General features: G+C 41.8%; 1 protein-coding gene across 1 annotated transcript in view; it reads right to left on the bottom strand.

Moving 5' to 3' along the window:
• The window catches only part of agbl4 (AGBL carboxypeptidase 4), a 332,043-nt gene that overhangs the window by 139,564 nt on the left and 174,250 nt on the right, over window positions 1–18,229 (bottom strand). Inside the window, exon 5 of the mRNA XM_089000385.1 lies at window positions 10,694–10,910. Coding sequence (XP_088856511.1) covers window positions 10,694–10,910 — 217 coding nt within the window. The remainder of the gene's footprint in view (window positions 1–10,693; window positions 10,911–18,229) is intronic.

The following is an 18,229-nucleotide window of genomic DNA, read 5'->3' on the forward strand; positions in this document are numbered from 1 at the left end:
GTTTGTTGGATTACACAAAAATCAGAGGGGGATAGGTTTCAGGTTACCCATGAGTACACTAGAAATGTATATTTGTGATGCAGTGGTTCACATTACACAACCATATTCCACCATAGCAAATACCTACCATGAGGAGGGAAAAAGGAGGTTCACTCTTTTATTTTCCTGTATATTTTATAGTCAGGGGCGGCGGATACTACAGTAGACAGGTAATCATGTAATTAGGTCACAGGGTGAATGAAAGGGTTAATTTAAAACAGTCCCTTCTGTTACTTTTTAGGTGTACACAGTTTGACTAGTTCAATACTTGTTATTATCAGAATTTGAGTTGAAAAAAAAACGAGACAAACATATTTACATTATTTTGATAGTTAAAGAAAAGGCAATTGATTCTGTGGAAAAGCCTGTTTATGGATGTATGCGCCTTTCCTCAAATTCCCTGCTATTTTGATTTGATTAGGGAAAGCGAGAATGTCAAAAGCCTTACTGTCTGCAAGTAACTTTCAACAACTTCTGCACATGGTGGATATGTGTTCATTCTTGGAGGGGCAGAAATGGCACGCAGTCATGTCGAAAGAGAATGCTGTTAGTGGCGTTTATTAACAGGCTCCCGTGTTTTTTTCCTCCTCTCAGCTGAGTTATTCAGAGCATGGCGTCCTCAAGATAGAAAGGCGAGCAGACGGAGGCTCCACGCCACCCTTCTTTCTTAGAATTATGTTTTTCACCCATTTAAAACAAATTAGGTTTCCCCTCAAAGAGAATTTCAAGCATGGCTGCCGTTAGGAGAGCGAGCAACTCTCATTTCATTAATTTTCATTCTTTCCCCGTGAACAAATGATCTACTGTATGGTTCGTTCTGCATTCCTGTCATTTTTCCCCCTTCTCGACTCCAGCCCCCTCTCCACCTCCTTTACCACCTTTCTCTCCCTTGCTGGTAAATTTGGGGCAGGCAATGGAAAGCAATTACACTGTCAGATAGATGTTTTCTGATTTATTAAAAGCCTTGACTGCTATCTGTTTGCTTCTCTTCTTTGTTTCCCCCAAGGGACACAAGACGGCCACCGACGCCCAAATGAGATGGAGTGAGCGCTACCTCTGCGGCACTGCATCCAAGGAGTCATATAGCAAGCGGGCAGAGTAAATATCCAGTGGCAGAAGACGACAGATCGACGACTGAAATGGCAGCAAGTATGGCAATAGAATAGCCTCTGGATGCTGAGAGGCGCACAACTGCAGCACAAAGCTCATTACGGGACATAATCCTTCTTTTGTCCATTCTCTTTCTCTGCCAACCATCCATCAGGTACCAAATTGCTCTGAGATTGATCATTCGAAGAGTGTAGTAAGATATCATATAAAAGGTATTCAAAGCAATTGAAGAACCTACGGATGATTGTGTGACTACAACATATCTACCCAAACATGTCAAATTTGCTGAATTGTGAAAATCATTTCTAACTGTAATATTTAAAGGGTAAATATTCATAATCCAATGTGACTTTCTCCTGCAGTGTAATGACACTCAACTAAACTCATTCATTGCATGATGTTGCATGATGTGGAAAGGTCGGTGCTGTTGGACAGTCTGCGGTTGGATGGATGCATGGCTTGAGGAGCCCGTGATAAGAAAACAGCGTCAGCACAGAGCGCCGATGCGTATGTGGAACTGTCGCGCCTTGGAATTGAAGCGGCTTTATATGGGACAGGAGATGTGAGACAATGTCTTTTTGTCAATGGATGCTACAGCTTCGTGTTTGCTTTCAACATTTAGCTTGTAGTAGACGTACAAATTCCACCATGACGTCCCTGATCCACTGCTGACATGGATGCTTTGATCCTCTCCTCTTTCATCTAGAACTGCTTCATGTCATCACAAACAGGGTACAGCAAGTCCTGAAGAATGAATGACTCTGTGTCTTTGGGTTGTCATATTTTGTTTTTGTTTTTTTTCCCCAAGATGGCGGCGCGTGAACCCGCAGCGGCTCCCCTCTCCCGAAAAATTGGCGTTTTCATGTTTATGTTTATGTTTGTTAAAGTCATTATGAGTGCCTTGCATGCTGGGTCCGAGAGGACAGTAATTTCATCTGTGCTGTATGTCATGCATATTAGCATATTTGACAATAAAGATGACTTTGACTTTCATAATCTTGTCATATGTCGGGATTATCGTAAACTGAAGACCCCTGTTTCAGAAATGTATGAGCTTTTCACCATTTCATTACAGTATGTCCTTTTTCCTGAACCACAAATTAGCGTCCTAACCTACCACGAGGACAAATAAAAATAAAACACTCATCCTGCTTTAAGATTTAGCGTCACATGAGGGGTTAATTGCCTGCTATATTTTTCTTGGTTGTGCACAACTTCACAATAAGCACTATTAAGTCAGACACTAAAGATAATTTTGTCGGACACACAAAAAAAGAGTAGATCATTGATTTATGAGGTGGTCAACCTATTGCAGCTTTGTGTTAATAGCCCTTCCCTTGTTACTTTTTTCGCATTTGATCATTTGAAGTGTTTTTCATGCAAATATTTACTTGTAGTTCATAGAGGCCATTAATGCTCCAATTTATGTACATAGTCAAGTTGTGGTGGTGTCTTGGAACAGAAAAATCGGTCATAAAAATGAAGGAACATCCACTTGACGATTCGAAAAAATCAAACTTTTGTTTTGCTTCAACCTTGACAGAGGTCTGCTTGAGACGTGCTAGTAGCTGTCTTCCTCCTTGCGTAAAGACAAACAGAGAGAGAAATTGCGCAGCAAAGCCATTAAGGTGGGAATAGATTGCAATTTCCTAAATAAATATTATCTCTCTGTGAATCTTCCAAAATCTGTATGCCTTTGCGCCAACATTATAATAAGGGTCAACAAGGGGTCAACACGCCATCATATCGGAGAGCTTCACCTGTGACACTTTAATCTCTTCATCCCGCAATTCCTCCGCTTGTCGTTGACCCACTCCTTCAACACCTCCGAAGTTTAACACACCGCAGGCATTCGCGTCCCTGCCCCGTCGCAACAAGCGACGCATTTTACAACTGTGATTAATGCACTCCCCAGCTACTGCTGATCTTCACCTGCTTTCCCTCATTATGTCGCTCTTCATCGGCAGAAGAACGGCAGGGAGAGAGATGCGATTCAGAGAAGCCTCGGGAATACAGGGATGGGGTGTTGTAGAGGTAGGAGGAGGAATCCAATGGTTGCAGATAAGAGGCCGGGCTATGCACTGTCGATAGTAAACCTGCTTATCTGCCGCTGCGACGAATCACCCTTCTTAGTCGTCTGTATGGGGCTTAAAAGAGCCCAACGTTTTTGCTATCCCCCTCCCCACTCACACACACCCATACCCCCGCCCCTCAAATCATAGCACAAACAAATGAAAGGTTCACTTCTAAGAAACGTGTGGAAGAATAAGGGCCCCTCACTAATGAAGAGATATAAGAGAAAATAAATGGTTGCCAAGAGTCCAGTAATGATGCCACATTCTGTTGCCGAGGCGCTGGGGGCAGCGATAAACATATTATGAGATGATAAAGAGGGCTTTTTTTAATCCAAATACATATTTGCTGCCGAACAACAAAAAAGAGAAAGATACATTTCAGCAAGGTAATACAACTGAGCAAATATACAATTTTGAGCTGCTGATTAAACAGACCCCTTGACTTGTCTTTGCGTCTGCCCATGTGATTATCAAGGCACAGATTATGCATTTGGGAACTGTCAAGACATTAAAAGAGCCAACATTCGCTCTTTATCTGTTCACCACAGTTTACTTGTGGCATGAGCTTGCTTATGTGTACTTGAATGGAAGCTAACAAAGCGAAGAAACCGCTCCGTAGGTGGGCGATTCAACGTCTCACATCGGTACCCCTCAGTCAAGACAGCTGTCTACCGTGTACATTAATGTTGACTTTGTGTAACTTTTTTTTTTACACCCACCAGTTTCAATTCCCTTTGCATCCAGCCACCCCGCACTTTCTGCTCAGTGGCACAATACAAAGAGGATATTCACATCAATCAAGTGGTCTAACGAGGCAGTCATCACCTCATCCACATGATAAATAGCTGATTGGCTATTCAGGCACTGGCCTTTATAGGAGACCGCCAGCTGGAGGGCTCTCGTCATTGCAAACCAATCACGGAGCCATTCAAAGAAAAGAGTGCCAGTGTCAAGATCTCAGCTTTGAGAGAACCGCTGCCATTAATTATTGACGGTTGTTAAAACTGGAATTTTGTCACAGTGAACGCTGTCATGTTACATATTGGTTCCGTCGAGATGTGACTCTATTGGTTTTGCGGAGCGAAGTCAACTCTGACACGCGTAACTTCAGTATGGTGCTACATTGTCGAACCAAGGGTGGAAGCATACTTGTGTTCAAGAAAGGGCTTTGATGGCAAAATAGACTTGGCGCATAGCTTCTCCTCACAGGGGAAGTAGGTAGGTATTTCTTATTTACTCAATTTTTTTGACTTATAGACAGTGTGGTGCGATGCATCGATGGAGACCCCATGCTGAACTAGAACTGAGACATTCAACGCAGTTCATATAACGCAGTCTTTAGACATTGAGAATAATGTGTGCCTTTGCGTAGTGTTATGTGACCCGTGTGTAAGTGTTTCCATAGTGTTTGGTGTGAATATAAGTTATTTGATATGTCATCCCCATTGAAGCCAATGTTAATTTCCTGTTAGCATTAGCGGCTAGTAATGTATTAAAAACTAAGCATATTATGTATTTAAACAGACAGGATATGTAATTATTTTTGTTATTTGCTTAATTTTTCAATTAACTCCAATGTGGGTGTCACTTTCTAGCTTAGAAGCAAAGGGACGGTAGATTACATGCTCGCTACACAACTGACTGGATGGATTTAGGGTACGTGGGTAACTTGACAATTATATCTGTCAATGGAATCCAGATAACAGCTATAAATATCCACAGCAGTCAATGAGCTAGTACTGTATCTTCTTTTCTTTTCGGCTTTTCCCTTCAGGGATCGCCACAGCGAATCAGTGACCTCCATCTCACCGGGTTTTGTGCATCCTCTTCTCTCACACCAGCTACCTTCATGTCCTCTTTGACAACATCCATAAACCTCCTCTTAGGTCTTCCTTTCGGTCTCCTGCCTGGCAGTTCAAGGCTCAGCATCCTTCTCCCGATATAGTCACTCTCTCTCCTCTGGACATGTCCAAACCATCTCAGTCTGACTTTCTCTCCAAAGCCTCTAATATGAGTTGTCCCTCTGATATACCCATTCCTGATCCTATCCAACCTGGTCACCACCAAAGAAAACCTCAACATCTTCATCTCTGCTACCTCCAGCTCTGCTTCCCGTCTTTTTTCTTCAGTGGCACTGTCTCCAGTTCAAACATCATGGCTGATCTCATCACCGTTTTATACAAATGTTCTTTCCTTTGATCCTAGCTGAAACCCTTCTATCACACATCACACCTGACTTTTTTTCCAGCTAGTACTGTATATTGTTTTAAAATGTATACATACAAATATTTATTACATAAAATAGTAGATACATGATTACAAAGAAATAAGAAATAAAAAAAGAATGACCGAAATAAGCAGCTGTGGAGGCCAGATTGAAAAAACTGAGCTTTTCTCACCCCTGTGCTAACCATTTTTTAAGAGAAGCATTATTTTCACAGTGCATCAATCCACTGGAGAAGGAGAAATGTAAGGATGTGTAACTAAGCCAACCCGTGCTTGTAACATCGTATCTTGTCTCGTTATTTCGGGAACAAAATTCTTGAAGCACAGTGTGTGCCAATGACTTTTGTGTGTGTGTGTGTGTCCATTCTTTGTCCGCTTACCTCCAATGTGGCTCCTGACCTTCTCTTCTCTCCATGGTCGGAGTGGCTATTGATTGGATCTTGGCACATGGTGTACAAACACAGAGATAAGGGTCGAGAGAGGCAGAGAGGCATGCAGGCAGACATGACCTCAGTGCCCACTCCACTCTTCTCCTCATTCTCCACATAAACACACACATGCACACAAAATTACGAAAAAAAAGGTCTCTCTTTGAGAATTGAGTCCCACTGAGCGCACACCCAGACAACCGGTAGCTGAACACAGATAGCAGACGGGATTAGGAATTAAATTCAATCACGAGTGTCTAAATGATGTTAAGTCACTGCGGCTGACACTGACCCTTTGCGGCCATTCACGTAAGTCCGTTTAAATGGATTTAAAAATGTTTTGGGAGTTTGGTAAGTATGGAGGCTCTGAAGACTCAGACAACTGAGTCCTTGACGACTCTCCATCTCAATTAGCTTGTGAATGGTTGACAAATATATTGCTAATATCGTTTTGATGTAAATTGATTTTTTTTAATGTCCAGGGATGTGAGATCAAATCATTGGAGCAAAACTTAACAGCAACAGCTTTGAGATAGAAGGTAACGTAAAGTGACACAGACAGATCTATGTAGCTTGAGATACAAGTGAGCTGACATTACTTTTTCAAGATACTAGTTGTCATTCAGCTCAGTATTTTTCTTTAATTCACGAGCAAATATTAATCTGAAATAAATAAGAATTAGCAGATTCCACATGCTACTTGCAGAAAAGAGATCGTTGTCCCTAAATTCAAGGTAATATTTCATTTTATCTCTTCTCAAAATAGAAGAAAATCCGAAAGGAATACAAGCATAGTTTGAAGAGAGTGATTTGGAAATTTTAGTAGAAGACACAAACAAATGTTCAATATATCACTGATCATTTTAATGAAGCCACCTATAGCATAAAAGGCAATTTTTGTTTGATTCAATTCCTCCCAAGTGCATATCAACTGAATGTATAAACACATAAAACATTGAAATTTAGTCAGCACATTGGGGTTGTGTGGATTTCTTTTAAATGGGTGATATAGATGTTTTTTCTTAACTGACAAGAGTCAACCATGTGATTATGGAGAAGCTCAGAAATTGGATTTTTGTACCACAAAAAAAAATGTTCCTGGCATTTCAAATATCTGTACAAGTGTACAAAAATTCTCCCTTGGCAAAATCAGCCATTCTACTTCATCTCAGGTCTTTGCAAAAACCACATTGTGCATGATGACTAATATTGTGTATTTTTAATATTCTAAAACTGGAACAAGGAACAAGTCAGAAGAGCATTCATACTTCTGGTCCCACCATCAGGAAGTAGGAACTGGCCAGTTTAGAGAGGGGTTGACATGAATATCAGTGACGGTAAAAATGCTGAGGGAATTTGACATCAATGCATGTTGGATTTGAGTGTGAGAGGATTTAACTCACCCTCTGGCCTATCATTTACATCTACTTCTCATCTGGACTACAGGCAGCGTCTGCACTGTGTCAGAGGTGACAAATAGGGTAACAGCCCTGCCCTTCCCATTGGGTGGGTGGGGAAGCTAGGGGCGTCAACTTGTGTTGCTTGCTTCGTTCTCTCAGACAGTCACTTTTAACAGGGGACAATAAAAAGAAAGTCGACTGGCAAGGTGGCCAAACAAGGTACTTTCGGTCGCTGTCTCCAGATAAGGAATACTTTGAATTAATCTTTCTTTGTGTGTGTGTTTTTTTGTTCGCATTTGAAAAGGTCTATGAACATCAGCACCTCTGGGGGAGGAAAGAGGGTGACTCAGATATTGTCAGTGGGAGCGACAAAAGAAAACGCTCAGACAGATGGGAACCAGGGGGAAATAGGATATGTGTAGTGGAGGACAAAAAACACAAAACACTTCCTTCCCCCTTGGGAGCACGGGAACCCGCTTCAAGACGTCATCTTTATGTTTGGTGTATGTAAGTGTGGTGTCAGTGTTTCAATAGCCAACAGTTATAGTCATGGCATGGACTCTCATGCTCTCAAAGATATTTGATATTTAAGATATTATCTCAATCGACCATGTTTGGACATTTGAGGTTTCTGTTTGTCAGGGAAAAGAAATACTGTATGTTAAAAAATATATTATTAAAAATATAAGTGGACAGTGGCTTCCCAAGTAAAACGATGCAGGTCACGACTGACATTTGAATCTAAAGTCGACAATTAAAGTTTTAAAAGGTGGCAATATTTATGCCGACTAGCACAGTCTGAATCTCACTGCGAGGTTGGCGAAGATGTTGTTTTAGTTTTGTCTGTGTAAGAACATTCAGGATTTACTGGGTCATAAAGCGTTAATGCTACAATCAATCATCTTTTTTATCTCTTTTTTTGTGCTCGGTTCATGTGAGGAAAATCCATCTCAGACTGCCCAAATTCATCCAGAGTTACTGAACTTTTGTGTTCTGTTGTTATTGGAATGGCCTTTGTTGTCTCAATTGGAAAGATAAAAATGAGGCCAAAGTGAAGGAGAATCAATAATTGTGAGACTGACTTGAAAATTGTATTCAAATGTTGCTGGTTTGCCCTTTGGATTCATCCTAAACATTTTCTCGATCGCTCAATTAACGACCCAGCTGAAGCCATTTTGGTCTGTCGCGCCGGCTGTTAAAAACACATTTAGCAGTTTGACAAGATAAAAGTACCTGCCGTATGAAACCAACAGAGAGCAGCATGTACAAACTACACCTTCTGTGCAGATTTGCTGCATAGGAATACATTACACGATATATATGAGTCAGTAGCCAAGAAGAATGCCAGCGCAAATGGCCCCGGTGCTTATTTGCATCCTTGCAAGATAAGTGCAGCCATTAGATGGTGAACGTGTCCCACAAATGAGTCAGCTTTTGAAAGAAAAAAAACAAAAACATGTCTTTTTACAGTTTGAGGTGACTAGAAAGTTCCCCTTATGCCTTCTCCTCTGACCTGTGTGAATGATTGGAGTTGCATATGTGCATGAGATAGTGAGTGTGTGAGAGAGAGGGAGAGAGAGAGATACAGAGAAAGAGACAGAAAGAGAGAGATACACAGAGAGAGACGGAGAGCGGCAGAGAGAGATACAGAGAGAGAGAGAAATAGAGAGATATAGAAAAAGAGCTGGAAAGAAAGAGATAGAGAGATATAGAGAGATACACAGAGAGAAAGATAAGAGAGAGAGAGATAAGAGAGAGACCTAAGAGAGAAAGAGACAGAGACACACACACACGCACACACACACACACACACACACACACACACACACACACACACACACACACACACACACACACACACACACACACACACACACAGATACAGAGAGAGGGAGAGCGGGAGAGAGAGAGAAAGCAGAGGGAAATACAGAGAGAGGGAGACAGAGAGAGATACAGAGAGAGCGAGAGAGAGAGAAAAAGAGTGTGAGAGCGAGGGAGCGAAAGAGAGAGAAAAAGAGAGTGTGAAAGACAGTGTGAGAGAGAGAGTGTGAGAGAGAAAGCGAGAAAGTGTGAGAGAAGGAGAGTGTGTGTTTGTGTGTGTGTGTGTGTGCGTGTGTGTGTGTGTGTGTGTGTGTGTGTGTGTGTGTGTGTGTGTGTGTGTGTGTGTGTGTGTGTGTGTGTGTGTGAGAGAGAGAGAGAGCGAGAGAGAGATGGGGAGGGGGCAGGTTAGGATTGGAGGGATGCTGGTGGAGGGGTAAAAGGGAGATACAACACACAGAAAGAGATATGAGTGGGCCGGGCTGGGCTGTCTGCCACCCAGGGCCCGGAGAACATAAAGAGAAAAATACGGCCATAAAAAGCTCTCGATGACTATGAATACTAATGCTGCGCCAAACCAAGCGTGTCTGTCCTTTCGCTCTCACACCCTCTGTCTCACTCAGACAAATGATGTGGCTTGAAACACACAAAGCACAAATTGACGTAGAGAGAGCCGTCATGCAAAAATGTTGTCCGGTTTGGATGAAACAATCTGTTCTTTGATCAGTGGGAAACCACCGATTTTCAATCATTTCGATGGCCGCTCTGTTTGTGCTGTTACTTGACAAAGCCCAATTTCAAATTTATCGTTACATTTAAACCCCAAATCTTTGATTATGACCATACAAATCCTCACTTGAAAACCCATGTTAGAATCCAAAACAACCTAACCCTATCTAATGATGTAAATTTAAACCCCAGGTTAAGACAAAATTTTCAGGCAAAATTCCCCTTTGCCTTCCCAAATTGACCAATCAGTATGACGGTTCGAAATCACCTCAAGTGAACACAATCCCATATTTCACGTGTCTATAGCACATAGGTGTGAACTACAAGACCATCATTAACCATTTCCATGTTGTGACTTGAACATTTCCTGAGCCTTATGTCAATTTTATGGTCAGGTGCACCTTACAAATAGGGATACTTCCATCGTTCTCACCGTGTCGGCAAGCTTTCCTTGACAAATGCTTGCGGGACACAAGCAAAAGTGGTAATCTCTCAAGCATTTCTAATGACTTTTCCCCCTACAATTATTTGATAAGAGCAGATGAGACTGGAGGCAACGCGCATGATACACAAGCTGCGACTGCAGAGGTGAGAGCTCTGTGCATGACACATGGACTCACACTCACACAAACACACAAGCAGCCAGGGGCTTATACCAAGCAGCATTGGTAATAATAACATAAAAGGCTGACGTAATGACCACCAAGTGCACCCAAACTACCAATCTGGCACTTTATATTCCCAATGCCCACTCAAATACACACATTTTACCCGAAAAGTGACCTTCATGCTGCAGCGTAACTGTGCGAAAAACACCACAAGGACTCCCCCGCACCACCACCACCTTCTTCTCAACCCCTAAACTCACCACACTGAGTCCCAGCTGCTCCCTCCGCAGGTAGGGAAGATTTCTGTGCTCCAGGCTGGCGAGGTAGTGCTGCAGTCTAGAGTAAGTGTAAGGGTAGCAGTAGGCAAACTGGTACACGTCGTCCTCTCGGTCGAAGCAGAAGGCAAAGGACATGACATAATTGCGTCGGTGGTCTGGGCAGCGATAGTAGTACACATTTTTGGCTGGAAGCCTCTGCCTGCAAAATAGCAAGGAAAAAAAAAGTAAGACACATAGATTATACCCGGGAGAGGCCACGGCATGTATCTATGGCCTGCCAAATATACATAAAGAAGGGTTCCCCCTTACACCCATTGTTTGTAGCATTGACTCATCTGCATACAATGTAGCCAACTATTTAAAAACTATCTTAGCTCCCTTGGTTGGTAACACAGAATATCACGTAGAGAACACCACAGGGTTTGTAGAGAGTACCAAAGACCTCATATTGGAACCTGGGGAAACATTGACATCTTACGATGTGACTTCTCTCTTTACATTTGTCCCAACCTCAGCAGCAGTGTCAGTGGTGAGGACGAGACTGCTGGCGGATGTTTCTCTGCATTAAAGAACCAAACTTAAACCGGACCACATCTGCCAATTATTGGAAATCTGACTTAATACTACATATTTTCAATTTAGGGATAAATGTTACAAACAAATTCATAGTTGTGCTCACTAGTTTCACCCATAGTGGCGAATCTGTACATGGAAGAGATGGAGAAACAGGCCCTCACATCCTTCCCTGGGACAAAACCTAGACACTGGTTTAGATATGTGGACGATACTTTGGTCATAATTAAAAAACAAGAAAAATCAATCCTTCACAGATCACCTCAACTCGGTAGACATCAACATTAAATTTACCCACGAGGACATTAAAGAGAACCAAGTAGCCTTTTTCGATTGTAAAGTAATTATAAAAGAGGACAGATCGCTAAAAACAAAAGTCTTTAGGAAGGCTACGCACATGGACCAATACTTACTTTTCAATTCTAACCACCCTTTACAACACAAACTAGGAGTTATCAGAACCCTCCAGCATAGGGCTAAACGTATACCAACTAGTGTCGAAGGAAGAGAAAAGGAGTCAAAACATATCAGGGGAGCACTCACAAACTGTGGGTACCCTCAGTTGTCATTTAACAAATGTCAGAAAGAAAGAATAGGGAATGAAACCAAAAATTCCGAAGATACAAAAAGGAGGAGTAGCAGTACCTTACATTGCAGTAGTTTCTGAAAAATTACAGAGTCCTTTGGCAACACAGCATTACTACCTATTTCAAACCGATAAACACTTTAAGGCAAAAAGTAGTGCATCCAAAAGACAGGCTGCCAAATGAAAAACAAAGTAATGTTGTTTATTCAACACATTGTTAGAATGAAAATGGTAAAGGGCGTCAATCGGCAGTACATATGCACCTAAAGGTAGCAACCACTCATTTGACGACAATGAGGTTAAAATCTTAGCGAAAGAACATGGATGGTTTGAAAGGGGAGTAAAAGAAGCGATTTTCATAAACCAGCTAAATCCTTCATTAAACCGATATGGTAGGGTGAGGTTCAATTTGGATCGTTCGTACAACAGCCTACTCAGGCAACATAGGATTAGTAATACTGATGAGGTGATACCGGAGGAAGTGGGGCAATCAGGCCAGTCGTTAGTCAGACAATAGGAACAATCAGTGGAGCCGCAGGGAGTAGTCATCTGCTCCCCCCAACCTGACAGCAGGGACCTATCATAGCAGAGTCCGGCACCGCAATGTCTGGACAGTAGGGAGATATATATATATATATATGGCCTAAACTACCAGTAAAAATTTAGTTTGCTGACGAAGTGTCTTGGATAAGAAGCGAAACGTCCGAAACCTTCTAAGAAGTACAGATGACTGTTGAAGAAACCTTTTCATCGATGGACCACTCCTGTATGACTGAGAGCTTACACACACGTAAGACACATTCAAGATTCAAGAGTTTGAATGTTGTGTTTGGTGGCATGTTAGCTCTTGAAAATAGTGATGTGAAATGACTATGAAACATCCATTTTTCTCACATCGACAGTACAGTATATACCAAGCAACATGATTGCAAGCATGATTTACAAAAAACAAATCTTGATCATAAAAGCACATAATAAATGCTATCAGCAGTCGATGGCGGTCTCCAGTTTATCTTTTGTGATGACATTCAAAGCCAGAACTTGACACATACCTGTTGATCACATTTTCCTTTGTGTGACAAAATGTGAGCCAAGAGATTATGGGTGTCAAACTCATTTTTTGCCGCGGGCCACATTGTAGTTACGGTTTCCTCTCGAGGACTGTTATGAATTGAGGGAAGCCATTAGAATGTTTCATCCCCTCCACATATTACAAATAGAGCGCACTACAAATTGATGAATAACTAGTTTTCAAATTTGAAGTAAAAAATCATGACTTTTATTGTAATTTACATGGGACAATATGCCCATGTAAGGTCTCAGGCATACAGGAGTGGTCCATCGATGAAAAGGTTTCTTCAGCCGTCATCTGTACTTCTAGTGTAGCCGCAAGGAATAGTCCTTTTCTCCCCCCAACCTTAGAGCAGGGACTTATTGTCACTGGCTGGCGAACAATGGGTGGCGCTGTCGGCCCCAACTGCACCTGCACAGGTGCTGGTCGTTCCGATCAGTGGCAGACTGCCACGTTCTGTTGGCGACAAACACAGAGCGCTGTCGGCCCTTCCTGCAGCCGCACAGGTGTAGGTCGTCTTAATCAGTGGCAGTTAAAAGGACTTCCGGCACAACCGTTCAGGGTCGGGTCATTGCATTTTGTATGCTGTGCATGTGTATTCTGCGCCCTGTAAAGTTGGTTTCATCTTGGCAGACTTTTACTCTTGGCTTTCTTTTGATACTTTGTATTTTTTCTCTTTACTGACTTTATTTTAATACACTTTGTCAGATACAACCTGCTGCTCCCTCCTGCCTGCTTATTTTGGGATCCACCGCCATCACCACCTTGCAAACCGTGACACTCACAGTTGAGGTCTGGCACCGCTACCTCTGGACAGTAGGGATATTTAGATAGGGCCAGAGCTAACAGCAAATTTCTTAGTTCGCAGACAAAGCCTCTTGCATGAGAAACAAAACATCCAACACCTTAAAAGAAGTATAGATGACGGCTGAAGAAACATGTTGCTTGTTACATGTGACAATTTGAAATTTTTGGTTGGACTTTAGCAAGCATAATGAAATTTCACAAGTTTGATTTGCTTTTGCGGGCGGCATAAGATCATGTGGCGTGCCAAATTTCGCACCTGGTTCTTGACTTTGACACCTCTGCAATAGAAAAACTTGAATGTTTTTATGAATTATTTAATCTGGAAGGGCTGAGGAGAAACACAATGGAATCCTCTGGTCTGGGAAAGAGAAATGCCACGCAGCTTCACCAAGTATACATATTTTTTCTGACTCATGAGTTCAGTCTTATTTGGTCCTGTTACTCAGTGTATGATTGGCTTTGGGTTTGCAACATTACACAGACAAAACTGGAAATCCTGGCTTTGCCCTGTATTGGTGACCAGAAAATCGCAGGGCACAAACAAAAACAACATTCACATTGATGCACGTTTTCCAGTCAGACGTGATCACCAGCAGGCTAACATCCGGCCACTTTGAAGGATAAAACTGTCTCTTGTTTTAACCAAATTGCATTTTCCTGGCCTCTGAGATGCAAGCTGTGCCACCAAAAGGCCACAAGCTAAATAGAGCCAACCGCTTTTTGCGCCTCATGCAGAATCAATGGGCGTACGGACTCGTATCACTGCGGTGTACACAACTCCTCTGCTTCCGTGACATGTTTTTGTTCACACCCGTCATCCGTCTGATGATTCCCTTCCTCTCTCACTGTGTTTCCCGCTCATACCACAGAGACAAAGTGTGAAGGGTCCAGGAGGCACACACGTGACTGCCTGCGCATCTCTGCCCACTTTGTCACTTTTACAGCTTCCCTCCGTATATATGCAGCACTGTCATTTTTGCAGTGTTTTGACGGTCACACCTGGGGAAACAGTTCCTCCACAAAACGGTTCGCAGACGCTTGGAGGAAGAAAAAAAAAGGATAAAGGAGGATGAAGATGACTGATTGATGGGCTCGGGGTGTTTGGATAGGGAAGAAAGGTGGTGTGAGGAGATAAGGAGAAGATATGAGAGTGGCAGATCTGGGGTTGATATGAAGGAAAAGATGGCGGGTTTGCTGCGTATGTTGGGACTGTGGGATGGCAGGGCCCTCTGTGGTGAGCGAGCATTTCTGGCACGAGATGAGATGAAGATGGTATCGGATTTGTGATAGGAAAGGGGGCCTGACAATCAACAAACAGGACAGACGGCTCAGCGCTAACTCTCTGAACTTCTCTGTCTGACTCAGCCCAGAGGAAGGAAGCAGGGGAGGAAAAAAAACAGTTTGATGTGTTTGTTCAAGCACATAATGTATCAAAATGGATGACAGATAAAAACCACCTTTAGATTTCAGTTTAGGATGGCCCTGCTTTTTCTTGTAATCCCTTAAGAAGAACTGTGTTGTTTCCAGCCCCCCTAGCCCCTTCCCTTTAAGGTAATAAGCCCATTCCTGCCCAGAGAACGCCAATGGGAAATTGCACATCAAATATTTTGGTACCCTTTGTCACATTTGACAGCATCAAGCATAAACAAACTTAAAAGCTGAACTATTCACTTTGAGGAAAAAAAAAAACGGGATTGAGGTGATAAAGTACAATGGGAGGAGAATCGATTTGCATCTTACTATCTCTTTCACAAGTGCAGTGGATGGCAAATTTCTACAAGGCACCCCCCAAAAAAAAGAAAAACAGATGTAATAATGTCAAAATTTGTAGAGAGTAAAATATATTTATATAAAGATTTAATTATAGTTTATGCATGTGACTGCGTAGCGTGGGTTGCTAGTGTTGTGGGCGAGTCAAATTACATACTTTGTACTTGAAAGTATGTTGTTTCACTAATCGACAAAGTCCTTGAGTCTCTGCCTTGACAAACATGCAAGTGTGCAGAAATATTTTTTTTAAGTATTTACCCTTGTTAAGGACATGCAAGAATTTCGTATGGGGAAACACCTTTTATCACCAACTGCAACGTCCATTAATTACATCGCAATAGCTAATGAAGGAGAACGACTAAAGCTTGACACACTATTGTTTGCTAAAGAAACAGTAAAGTTAAAAAAACTGCATATTATGCAACATATTGAAGGATTTAAAGTTTCAAGTGGGGGATTGCGGAAGCATTCAACTTCATTTGTGTCTTGGGGAGTTTGGTGACATACTGTATGCGTATCGTTTTTCAGCGCATTGACAATTCATGTGTCCTTACACACTGTTACAAAAATAACAAAGGTGGTTTATGTAATATGGCAATAAGAGCACCAAGCAAACCTGTCCGAGCTGAGAATTGAAACTAGACCCCCTCATAGGGAGGGAGATGATTTGGCAGTTTTATAATCAGTGTGCAGGAAAATGCTTCTGTCTAATTTCATACCTCTTGTCTCAAAAATCCAGGTACGTTGTAAGGTAAAAAAAAAAAAAAAAGATGAAAAGCTGACGGAGACACTCAGCCCCTCCACGGGGCATGTTTACTGAAATAGCTTATTGTAGAAATTGCTCTAATTTTCGACTTCTTCCAATCAACGCGGTGCTGTGTGACCTTGTCGAAGCCTGAAAAAGTCCTGACTATTGATTTTAATTACAAAGGCTTGTCATGGCATTGTCAGTTTTGGCTCGGAAAATGGCTCTTTGACTTCATATGGAAAGTGGTTGCCCGTAGGGCCTGCTGGAACAACGTGAGGAGTACCAGCTTGAAATATTCACAGCCACAAACACAAATTGTTTCAAAAAAGATTGGGGAAAAACACACTATCTCCCAGGTGTTTAATCTTAGCCGCCACTGCTTTCTTTTGGCAGCTGGCAATTTGTTTTATCTAAATGGTGCCTTGGTCCCCTGCCCATCTCAAGACGAGGTACAATGCCATCACTCCCAAACAAATTGATCACAACGTGGGATGAGCGCAAAGACCACAAAATATATATATATATATATATATATATATATATATATATATATATATATATATATATATATATATATATATATATACAGTAAAGTCTCGTTATATCGATATTCAAGGGAGTCCGAAAAAATATCGATATAACCGGGACTATCGATATATCCGACCCTGTTTGCATGTAATTTTCTCCGTGCGTGCATAGAAATAGTATCGATATAACCGGGACTATCAATATATCCGATATCGATATAACGAGACTTTACTGTATATATATATATATATATGAACATACACAGTCCCTTTGAAAATTCTAAAAACAAACTCGTCTGTGCTCAAAGCAGCTGTACAAAGTGACATGAAGTCCTGCTGTGTCGGAGTGTGGGTTAGCATGAACATTTGCATTCAGTGATGGTGCGAGACAATTCAATTGATATAATTCAGTTCTTAGCCACATAATTACTATATTCATGTCGATCAAAAACTGAAGGGGGGATTTCTAACCCCACAAACAAGAAAAAATGCCATTTACATTTCTGTTAAGTCTGTACAGTCAATGTAACCCGACAACACCAGAGTAAAATCAGACCTTTCAGGTTCTATTTTGTGTAACTCTTTGTTTACTGGGCACCTACTGGCACATTGGTCGCCCCTTGAACTAATATGTTATTTCAGAGATTTGCTAAAACTATGACAGAATATCCCCCAACGGAAAATAAAAGAATGGCAATCGCTCATTTACAAAAAAACCGCAGGCCGCTGAAACAATTAAACAATGATGCAGAGTTAGCAATGATCACGTTTGACAGGTTTAGGACCTCGTTTTTGTTTTATTGGTTGATTTCTTCAATGGATTGTATATTGGGGAAAACTGAAAATGATATGACAATAAAAGTCAGGTACTGTAACATCACAACCATACATCGCTATTCACTAACAAAGTGTTGCTATTGTTGCTAACTTGTTAAGGCTGAACAAGCATTGATTGTGAGTCAATGGGATACTTGAGACAAGCAGACTTGTATGGTGACTGGTGACACATCCTTTTCAAAAAGAAAATCTGTGGTGTCGTTTTGGTGTAATTCTGCTAACACGTAAACAAACCAACTATCATGGGGGGAGAAGACAATCCCTTTTGCTTTCCTGCTTGGTGGAGGTAATAAGACAACGGAGACAGCAGAAGATTTGACACAGTTGGCCTTTCGCGAGGCGTCACCATCTTTAGCTCTGAACTTCAGCTCTCATATTGACGGTGTGGGCAGATGTCTTGAAGTTTGAAGATGAAGGCTTATAAATTGGTAGCTTTCACAAATGCGACACCTTGTCTTCAGAATCAATCAAGCGTAGAGGACACATCAGTCAGAGTTTCTCCAAGCACTTGCACAGACAAAGGCAACCAGGACAAAAATAGAACACACACACACACACACACACACACAAACACACGCACACACACACACACACACAC

This window comes from Hippocampus bargibanti, linkage group LG07 (genome assembly GCF_051943395.1).
Source record: "Hippocampus bargibanti isolate YZ-2025 linkage group LG07, ASM5194339v1, whole genome shotgun sequence".
Classification (NCBI taxonomy): Eukaryota; Metazoa; Chordata; class Actinopteri; order Syngnathiformes; family Syngnathidae; genus Hippocampus; species Hippocampus bargibanti.